The sequence below is a fragment of the Euleptes europaea genome, chromosome 13 (assembly GCF_029931775.1).
Source record: "Euleptes europaea isolate rEulEur1 chromosome 13, rEulEur1.hap1, whole genome shotgun sequence".
In the NCBI taxonomy this organism is placed as follows: domain Eukaryota; kingdom Metazoa; phylum Chordata; class Lepidosauria; order Squamata; family Sphaerodactylidae; genus Euleptes; species Euleptes europaea.
The window spans coordinates 51,776,420-51,787,696 of NC_079324.1; the positions used below are offsets into that span (position 1 = coordinate 51,776,420).

Genomic DNA, 11,277 nt, shown 5'->3' on the forward strand with positions numbered 1-11,277 from the left:
AGCACCTGTGTGTGCGTTACACTCTAACGACGTGGTGGCTAGAGATGGCACAGGCTCTATCAGAGATCCTCTCGATAGGAAAGCAGAGATCTCCCTCAAGCGGGCACACGAAGCCTCTGCTCTAGCAATCAGCGCTTCAGTCACGTCGGCGTTAGTGTCCAGGGCAGCAAGACTTCGACAGCTCATTCCTGAAGGAAATAAGAAAGCTCAGGAGGGAGTGTCCAGGATCCTAAAAGCAGTCACCTTCTTGGCACACTCTTCCTTGGACAGCCTCTCATTTTCAGCCAGAGCCATCGCCACTCAGCTGACGTCAAGGAGAGCCCTTTGGCTTAGGCCATGGCAAGTTGACCATCATTCCAAAGCGGACCTAATGGGGTTTCAGTACCAGGGAAAGAGGCTCTTCGGCGAGCAACTTGACCCTATCTTAGTTGAGATGAGGGACAAGAAAAAGGCGCTCCCCAAGAGCTACAAGCGAGACCAAAAACCCTACTCGCGTCCATTTCGTTCCTCTCACACCCTTCAGAGATTTCGGGGTGAGCAGAGAAGGGGTTCTTGGAACTCCTTTAAGGGTTCCTTTCGAAGGGGAGGCTGTTATTCCAGATCCCCACGTTTTACCCAACCCTCAGAAAGGGTATGGACCACAAAGACCAAACAATGATGCCGTTATCAGACCAGTGGGGGGCCGTCTCACCCGCTTTGCTGCGGCGTGGCGGTTATCCCATGCAAATCACTGGGTATCCACCATCATCGCGCAAGGATACCTGATCGAGTTTCACAGCCCCCCCCCCTTCAAGGTTCATCTCCAACACCTGATAGATATCCAGGCTATCGAGCCCATAGAGTGCTCAGAGCGCTGCTCGGGGGTGTATTCCGTGTTTTTCACGGTTCCAAAGAAAAATGGAGACTGGAGAGCCATCCTGAACCTCAAGTGGGTGAACAAGTTTGTCATCTACAAAAGGTTCAGGATGGAACCCCTGAAGTCCATTTCAGAGACCTTAACACCACGAGTTTTCCTTACCTCGGTGGACCTCACCGAGGCTTATCTCCATGTCCCCATCCACCCAAGTCACAGGAAGTTCCTTCGCTTCACTTGCCAGGGCAAGCATTATCCGTTTCGGGCCCTACCATTCGGCCTAACATCTGCACCAAGGGTCTTCACCAAGATCTTGGTGACCCTCAAGGTAGAGGCCCGCAAGCAGGGCGTCCAGGTACACCCATACCTGGACGACATCCTCATGTGCTCGCCTACACAGGAGCTCAGTCGGGTCCACACCAACATCGTGCTCAAGATTTTACAGGAACACGGATTCCTGATCAATTGGTACAAAGCTCAGCTGATCCCATCGCAGAGGTTGACTCACCTCGGAGTGGTCATCGACACCACGACCAGCTCTCTCATACTCACTGCGGAGAAGGTGGCATCCATTTCCTCACTTGCCAAGCAGGTGGCATCTGCTTTGACATCTCGGCTCATGACGTTGGCCAAGCTCCAGGGGCACATGATATCGTGCATCCCGTCGGTTCCGTGGGCTCGCTTTCGAGCGAGGCCATTACAATGGTTTCTCCAACCATTCCAGAAGGATATTGCCAAGAAACGAAACAAATTCCTGAGACTCTTGGACTCCGCCCGAGCTGGACTGGCCTGGTGGACGGTTCCAGCCAACCTATCTCGGGGATTACAGTACATTCACGACACACCTATCCAGTTGTTCACGGACGCCAGTCTGTTGGGGTGGGGAGCAACTCTCCAGGGCCAGCCAGCGCAGGGTGCTTGGGAACTCAATCAACAGAAGAAGAGCATCAACTTCCTAGAGATTACAGCAATATTGAATGCCCTCCTGCACTTCGGCCCTCAGCTAGCCGGGATGCACCTTCTCATCAGGACGGACAACATAGCAGCGAAGGCGCATATCAACCAGCAGGGGGGCTCCAGGTCGTCCTCACTCCACAAGCAGGCCTCCAGGATCCTCGAGTGGGCCGAGACCCGCTTAGCTTCAATATCAGCTGAGCACATTCAAGGCGTTCAGAATGTTCAAGCCGACTGGCTCAGCAGGCAACACCTCGACGAAGCCGAGTGGTCCCTGCATCCAGAGGTCTTCAGTCAGATCATCAGCAGATTCACCATACCACAAGTGGACATGTTCGCAACTCCAGCCAACTCCCAGCTCAGGAGGTTCTACTGCAGGTACCACAAAGCCGGAGCGGAGGGGACAGATGACCTCTTGTCTCCGTGGCCGAACGGGCTGCTGTACGCGTTTCCGCCTCTACCTCTCATCCCCAGGGTGATCAGGCGCATTCGGAGTCTCCTAGCTATGGTGCTGGTGGTAGCTCCGGACTGGCCAAGGCGGCCATGGTATCTGGCACTGCAACAGATGTCCATTCGACCTCCCTGGCAACTTCCGTCCAGGCAAGACCTCCTACTCCAAGGACCAATTTGCCACCCGGACCCTGGGTGGTATCGACTAACCGTTTGGCACTTGAAAGGCGAGACCTCATAGATCGAGGATACAATACCGGCATCATTGACACCATCTTGGCCTCTAGATGGCCAGCCACACAAAGGATATACAGGGCTACCTGGAGGGTGTTCGCTACATGGTGCCACCATAACGCGAAGGATCCTCTGAAACCCAGGGTGGCTGACATTTTATCTTTCCTTCAAGAGGGAAAGAAGCTCGGCCTCAAAGTTTCCACCGTGAGGCGCCAACTGGCCGCTATAGCCACTCTGGTACCTCGCATAGCTAAGTATCCTTTGACCAAACACCCTCACATCAGCGCTTTCCTTAGAGGGGTCAAATCGACTTCTCCGGCGGTGGTTCATAGATTCCCCTCCTGGAATCTGTGCACGGTACTGCAAGCCTTGACCAGGTCACCGTTTGAGTCTCTCAGAACGGTTGACCTTAAGTGGCTCCGCATGAAAGCCTTGTTTCTTACTGTGGTCGCTTTGGCCAGAAGGGTATCAGAGCTTGGGGCACTCTCCGTCAGACCGGAATTTTGCGTCTTTCGCAAAAACAGAGTGATACTCCATACCGATCCTTCTTTTATTCCCAAAGTTCATACTCATTTTCACCTCGAGCAGGAGATAATTCTCCCTACTTTTTTCCAAACCCTTCTAACCAAAGGGAGAAGGAGTGGCACTCGTTAGATGTAAAAAGAGCCTTGCGCATTTACATCAGAAGAACCCAACATCTCAGGAAGTCAGAGTGCCTCTTCATTACCTTGACAGTTCCTAACAAGGGCGGAGCTATGTCCAGGGCGGCTATTAGTAGTACCATAAAGGCCTGCATTTCCCTCGCCTATAAGGCTTCCGGAGTAGGCGTGCCGTCCAACATCACTGCGCACTCGGTCAGAAGTGCAGCCACTACTGCGGCCTTTAACCACAGAGTTTCGTTGGAACAAATACGCAACGCCGCTACTTGGTCTTCCTTGTCGACGTTCACTAGACACTATAGGGTGGACTCGTTCTCCAGGGATACATCCGCATTTGGCCTGGGAGTGCTTCAGGCTGTGCAGGAGGTCTAGTTTCCCACCCTAATTGATTAACAGCTCTGGTAAGTCCCAGAATGAAGACTCCCTTCTTACCTAGAGCGAATAAGAGCCTTGGTACACTTACCGTGAAGGCTGCTTCTGCTCGTAGGTAAGAAGGGCGTCTTCCCCTCCCTAGTTCCTGCAAGAAGCACATCCAAAAAATAATTCACATATATATATGTATATATATATGACATATATATATATATGTCAAATGCAATGGGAGGGTGTCTTGAGTGAAGTCTTTCATGTCAACCTCAAGTGATTGTCTTGTTACAAGTTTTTCCCCCTCTGTTTTTGTCTGTTGGGGAGAATTGTTTTTCACAGTTAAGTTACAAGGGTTTTTTTCTATTAGTACTATCTAAGCTTTCGATGGGAGGGGGTCATTTCCCCCGAGGGACCGGAAGGCCTACAAAATTTTTGATTCCTGCCTTCCCTATCAAATAAAGGAAAATAACCCAGAATGAAGACGGCCTTCTTACCTACTAGCAGAAGAAGCCTTCACGGTAAGCGTACCAAGGCTCTTTCCCAGCGATGTATTAAGAGTTTGAAAATGTTATAAAAATACTGTTCACGCTTTGTTTGGCCCCTTTAGCTGTGAAGACGTCTTCCAACCATTTATAAGCCGTGGTATCCAAAAACCCTTTTAAAGCAAACTCTTGATACATCACTGGGAATACCTAGTGCGGTAACAGCCTAAGTTTACTTTGCTCAGGGACAGACCTTTGTTTAATTCTGAAGGACATTATTTCTTCTAGAAGGCAAAGCTTTAATTTGCAAAACAATACAAACGTGTGCAAAGCCCAAACTGGAGTCCTGATATCTACAGAGAGCAGCCCAAACTCAAGTAACACAAAGACTCGCAAGAGGGAAAAATTGCCTTGCTTTGCATCTCCTTGTGACAAATCTGTAAATGAAACAGATCCGTCTCCTGCAGAATCATGCATCTTTTCTGTTTCTCAGCTATGTGAAAATCTAGTTTGAGTCACGTTAAGTTACCAATTAAATAAGAGCGCTGAAACTCCTCCTGCATAATGTTTATATTGTTCATAACAGTGTAGCTAGACTTGTAATAGCCACCTTTATTCCTTGGCTGCGCAGCTGCTGTGCTATTGACTAGAAGGAGAGCCATTTTCCTGCAAAAATGCTCTGGAGCTCCTTCACCAAACCCCGGCTTTTAGCTGCATGAGCACTTCATTGAGAACAGCGGCTCATGCTGCTTAAAGGCAATTGTCATCGTTAGGATTGGGCTGAAGCGGCTGGGTTGCAATCATGCCTGAGCTGTTGACTGCTTTTTCTTGTCGCAGCTATTGCAGAGTAAAAGAATGTGTAACACAATGTTACAGGCGAAACAGTGAAATCCTCTTCAAAGATAGAGAGCCAGCGTGGTGTAGTGGTTAAGAGCAGTGGTTTGGAACGGTGGAGTCTGATCTGGAGAACCGGGTTTGATTCCCCACTCCTCCACATGAGTGGCGGAGGCTAATCTGGTGAACTGGGTTGGTTTCCCCACTCCTACACATGAAGCCAGCTGGGTGACCTTGGGCTAGTCACAGCTCTCTCAGCCTCACCTACCTCACAGGGTGTCTGTTGTGGGGAGGGGAAGGGAAGGTGATTGTAAGCCGGTTTGAGTCTCCCTTAAGTGGTAGAGAAAGTCGGCATATAAAAACCAACTCTTCTTATCTTGTCTTCAGGCAAAAAGTTAGTGATTCAGATCAATTTTTAGCTCTTGGTTTTGCAACATTAGGCAAAAAGAATGGACTGGAAAGGACAATTTCTTTTTCAGTCAGGGGCAGCAGGGGATGGATTGAAAGCTGTTAATGTCAAGTGTGAAATGTGTGTGGATGGAATTGAGTTTTGCTAAAATGGTTGACAAGTTCCATCTAAACTCAGTTCTGTCTAATGATAATGCACTTGAGCAGCTTTTTAACAAACCTGCTTTGTTTCCATAGTAATCTTTCCCCCCCTGGATTTTTAGGAATACTTGGATCTCCTTCTCAAGAAGACTTGAATTGTATAATCAATTTGAAAGCCAGAAATTATTTGCTTTCTTTACCGTACAAAAATAAGGTGCCATGGAACAGGCTGTTTCCAAATGCTGACCCCAAAGGTAACTTATAATGTGAAGGAATGTAGTAGTTAATATGACTTTGAGCATCCACGCTCGCACTCCATTAAATACACCCTTCATAGAGTGCAGCTTTATAGATTGTAAACAAGCATGGTCTAATCTCAAATTCATCAACTGTGTTTGGTAATCAGCCCAATAATTTGTCTTATCCAAATAATTGTCAGTTTATATTTCTTTAGATCGAGTTCAGTAGGTTTACGGTGATTACGCAGCATTTACACAATGGTTAATCACCAAGGTATCAAATCCATGTAATACCTATTTATTAGGACCAACCAAAATGGCACATGATATTTGGCTGCTTAATAAAAATGTGTCCTGACCTGGATGGCCCAGGCTAGCCTGATCTCCTCAGATCTCAGAAGCTAAGCAAGGTCAGACCTGGTTAGTATTTGGATGGGAGACCACCAAGGAAGTCCAGGGTTGCTATACAGAGGAAGGCACTGGCAAACCACCTCTGTTAGTCTCTTGCCATGAAAACCCCAAAAGGGGTCGCCATAGGTCGGCTGCGACTTGACGGCACTTTACACACACACACACACACACACACACAATAAAAATGTATAACATGGATTTGGTTTCTTATTCCGGATTTTGCATGAGCCAATATGGCTGTTTGCAGCTTTTTAAAATCACCAAGACACCAGTTTTCACCTGCTGTGAATTGTGAGAATTGTTTTAAAGCGTGTCCAGAATCTAAAAGAGTTGTAGGGTCATAGAATTTGGCAGCCCTATCAGGTACACCGTAAGTCCATTTCACATTCAGTTATGACTGGCAAGTTCTCACACCAGCTCATATTGACTTATTTTCTTGTGTTATTAATACATAATGTTTCAAGCTAATTATTATCCCCTCAGTAGTGTACTGTGATTGATTTTAATTCAGCACTAACTCACAAAGTAGGGCTGAGTTATTAAAACTGTTTGACCGCTGACCATGATTTGACCAGTTTCTTTAAAGTGTTAAATTCATTTGACAAATGCGGGAGGAAAAGACACAGTGCTGTGAGCTGTGGTTGGGCACTTCTGGTTTCATTACTGGAATAGACTAAAGAGCAGGCAGCATTTTGTGAACTTGCGTATGAAATGAAAACTGAGACTTATGAAATGAAAACTGATACTCAGTGTCCAGTAGAGGTTGGAAGCAGTGATGTATCCTGAATCCACCCTTTCCCCTTGATCACAATGCAATACTGTTTTCTTGCACACTCGTGCCACCTCTCACATGCTATTCATGCACAACACCTTAGCTCAATTTTACCTTCATAGAGTGATGGTGCTGAGCCTTGGCCTCCTTCTCTATTGTACATCAGTGTGTTCATACTGTCAGTGCAAGGGTTGTGGAGGAAAGGCATTCCTCCACCCACATATACTTGCAGATAAACACACAGGCTGGAGCAACAGCAAGCTGAGTGTGCCAAATCCAGCCTCCTACATAACACTTAGAAGTAATGCCTGGGTATCCCAAGGAGTGGTGTTGGGGTAGATTTGGCCTCCCACACACTATGCTCCTACCCAGGCACCATTCTGCCTCCTGGTATTCACACACAAACAGTATGTTGAAACTGAGTTAGATACCTTCTATCATGCACTGGAATAACTTGTTTCAGAAACACTATGTGTGTAACATGATGTGGAGCGAATAGCACTACTGAGATGACAGCCACGCAGCACTGATTTTAAAATTATCTCCTCTCTAGCTCTTGATTTGTTGGATAAAATGTTGACCTTCAACCCTCATAAGAGAATTGAAGTAGAAGAAGCTTTGGCCCATCCATATCTAGAGCAGTATTATGATCCAAGTGATGAGGTAAGGGGACCTTTGCTCATTGGGGTTTTTGTTGCATTTGATCTAAACTTATTTAGGTGGATTTAAGCTTATTGTTGGAAGCCTTAAGTACAAATACGGCTACTTCTACAATTCAGACCGTATTGGAATATTTTTATATTTATTTGCCTTTATACCCTGCCTCTCTCCCCAGTGGGTTTCCAGAGGTGCTTATATAATTCTCCTGTCCTCCATTTTATCGTCACAATAACCCTGCAAGGTTGGTTACGCTGAGTATGACTGGCCTGTGGTCCTCCAGCCAGCTTCCATGGGAGAGGGCGGATTCAAACTGGGTCTCCCAGATCTTAAAGTGACACTCTAATCAGTACACCACATTGGCTCAGGGATAGAATATTGCATGAAACATGTGGCTTCTATTTTAGGAACTAAATGAAACTTTTGACCTTACTCTGCTTCAATGCTTGGCTGTTTCTCCAATATTCAGAGAATTCTTCCATGGGGTACTCCTAAAATATTGTCTAAAATGCTCCAAAATGCAGAATCTTCCTGTTATGGAAGCAGTGTAACCATTTAGGTGTATTTAACTTGAATCAATATGTCTAAATGAATGACTGGCAGCAGTTTCATGTATTGAAACTAATTTATGTATTTATTTTTTAAAGCCTGTAGCTGAAGCTCCCTTCAAGTTTGACATGGAGTTGGATGATTTGCCGAAGGAAAAACTGAAAGAACTAATTTTTGAGGAAACTGCCCGATTCCAGCCTGGATACAGATCTTAAATTGCAATTGGTACATAAAATCGCAAGATTTAACTAAAAAATGCAGAATGTTTGATGATGCTTCTTCTAAAACCAATACAATAAGTGTTGAAATATTAGCCTTTGTTTAATTACTGTGGCTGTAAAAGCCTTGCTGGATCAGACCAAGGCCCATCAAGTCCATCTGTCTGTTCACATAGTGGCCAACCAGGTTGATGCCTTTAGGAAGCCCACAAACAAGACGACTGCAGTAGCATTATCCTACCTGTGTTCCGCAGCACCTAATATAATAGGCATGCTCCTCTGATCCTGGAGAGAATAGGTATCCACACAGGGCTGCCTGGAAGCATGCTCGTAATGCTGTTTATCAGTGAATGTGTGTTGGTTTCTTGATTAAAACATCTTTGCTCTCTTCCCCCTTTTCTTGCAGGATGAAGGCATCAAAGGGCTGGGCATACTGCACACAGATGTTCTCTTCCTGGTTCTTTATCTCTGGCCATGTCATGTGGTCTCTCTCAGCTTATCCACTAAGTACTTCAAGCCATTCAGGAGGCAGTTTCTGGTAGTCCTGGTTTCTATGCTTTCAACAGATTCTTTATTTATGCCTGAGAAATTGATACTCCTATGTGTGATGTCCTTTATTGGCATTTTGCAATACTATCCTTCCGCATACATCTACCGCGAACTCGTTTAAACTGCTTCCTTTCTGATTTGAAAGATGCAGTGTTTCGTTTCTGATTTTAACCAAGAAGATCAGTAAAAATGTTGGCACCATGAACCATTTTCTCTCCTAGGTTTTGTTAGTGGCATTTTTAAGAAAAGCTATGATTCAAGGCACTTTAAGTCAGTGGCGTCCCCACTCTTTTGCACTTGTGTAAGCAGTAGTGGTTTATTTTAACAATACAGGCAAGCAGAGTGACAGCATAGTCCATATTAATGTTTATTTGCTTGTTCTGGTTTCTTGTACTGTACCTATAAATTAATGCAGGGCTTAAGACATCTACAAAACTTGCTTTGTTAACGAAACAATGGGAAAAAATCTTCCCCTCTTCAGAGATTCTAGGTACTTATGCAATGTTACAGGAACGGTACTTCCAGAGCTCCTGCTGTCTGTCATATTTACAAGATGTGTGATGAGAGAATGATTTAGGACAAAGTTGCATAGTTGCTATTTTCCTTTGTGGAAGGCATCCATGTGATGTGTATTGGTAGCTGGATTCTCATGTGATTTATTGTAAATTCAATCTACCATTGGGTACCAATGAAATTCTTCAGGAGTCCCTTTGAAATATAGCATTTGAATTTTACATAGAGGGCTCTGATGAAGGAACACTGCATCTTTAAATGAGAAAGTTAGGGTTTACCTTTGCTTTCCCAGCATGTCCAACATCTCATGTTTATTTCTCATAACTCGCCCTTGTCACAAACTCTGATAGCATGTCACATGAACCGCTGCTCAGTCAGATACTTATTCCAGCATTATATCTAATGCTGTGTTAGGGCCACAAAACAAAGCTATCGCTAAACCATGTTTCATCTATACCTTTCTTAATGATAGCTCTTCGAGTATTTGTTTCTGAAGTTGTATACTGGGGAGTTGACTAGATGTTATGTTCCAGTGCAGTGCCTCCTTTCCCCACTGCTCTGTGGTGAGAAATTTGCCTTGTTTGAGATAATTACTGTGCCCTCGCATGACTGTTAAAAGCTTCCTGTGCAAAGATGACTGTCTAAGTGCCACATGCCTACAATTGAAAAAAAAAGTTACCTCCAAGTTTTGTTAAATGAAATGGGGGGGGACTAGTTTTGTTCATTGCTCTGTTTTTGGCAGTGGTAAAGAATGGATTGTACAAAGACTGCTTACTAATATGAAAACACACACTTGTAATTAATAAATAATCGTATCTTTATGTTATGCTTTCAAATAGCTTGATTTGCTTTTTGATAAAGTTTTTAGATGGAATTGTGGCTTGTTTGGCTACTGTAGTATTTAAGAATTCTTGCTGGTGTACAGCACTCATTCTGTTTTTAATGCATTTTAGAAACCTAGATTCTTGGCATGTTTACTCAGTATTAAGTCCCACTCAGATCAACAGGACTTACTTGCAAGGAACTGTATATAGAATTGTGTGTTCTGGTTACCAATCTGGCTAAAGTTCCATAGAAAGCAATAGGAAAGCAAAAGTTAATCATGACAAACATGCTGGTTTCAATGAGATTTAGTCAGGTGAAACTTCAGCTAGATTGGGGCTCTGGTGCACAAGAGTGCTTACAGGACTCAAAATTTTAAGTTTTCCTTAATGTATATTTGAAATAGTAGCCAGCTGAAGCTAATGTTAATGTGTTCGTCTTCAAAGGGCATTTTCTATGAACTCCTGTGGTCCATAATCCTACTGTGTAAAACACACGTTCAGAGCATTGTGGTGACAATCCTGGGCGGATGTCAACTTCTCTGTGATCCTGCATTTGACTGCTCGTACTGGGTGTGGAAACTTTGTCTTTCTGCACTTTGTCCATTACCAAAACATTGTCCCTTGTTGAGTTGAAAGCCTCAGTTGTCTACCTGCGTGATTGTTACAGATTTAACGGGTTAAGTTTTGAAAGGTGACTGTTAATGAAAACTCTAATGGTGATAGAACTCAGTCCTCATTGTGGAATGGCTTTGGCGTCTTTTTGTTTTGTTTTGACTCCCTGTGTTGGTTTTGAGTTTTTGTATTATAAACTACCTTATTGACTTTATATCCCTACACAAGAAGCCATGGGCATAATGGTCTAATATCTGGTGCTTTGAGGCATTCTTTTTGTCTGTTGCAGCAGGTAGGCTTGAAACCACTAATTGCAGTTGTTGGATGCTGTTGTGCTTGAACCGCTGCCTTGACCCTGAGTGGGATTTTTGGCAGAATGGGAAGTCTTTTAAAAGACAGCGCTTATAATGGTGTGCTTTTTAATGTACACTTTTAGTACCTATTCTGTTCCTATATACTATTTCTGAAACTTCTTACAAAAACAACTACTGTGAGGGCATGTGGTATACAAGTGTTCAGAGATCTTCCCTTTAAGGACTGCATCTGTTGTGG

At 44.6% G+C, this 11,277-nt stretch overlaps 1 protein-coding gene across 1 annotated transcript in view; it reads left to right on the forward strand.

The window, feature by feature from the left end:
* Positions 1–8,877, forward strand: part of MAPK1 (mitogen-activated protein kinase 1) — a 32,045-nt gene extending 23,168 nt beyond the window's left edge. Inside the window, exons 6-9 of the mRNA XM_056858945.1 lie at positions 5,504–5,635; positions 7,357–7,466; positions 8,108–8,234; positions 8,634–8,877. Coding sequence (XP_056714923.1) covers positions 5,504–5,635; positions 7,357–7,466; positions 8,108–8,224 — 359 coding nt within the window. The 3' untranslated portion in view covers positions 8,225–8,234; positions 8,634–8,877. The remainder of the gene's footprint in view (positions 1–5,503; positions 5,636–7,356; positions 7,467–8,107; positions 8,235–8,633) is intronic.
* The last annotated feature ends 2,400 nt before the right edge of the window (positions 8,878–11,277 follow it).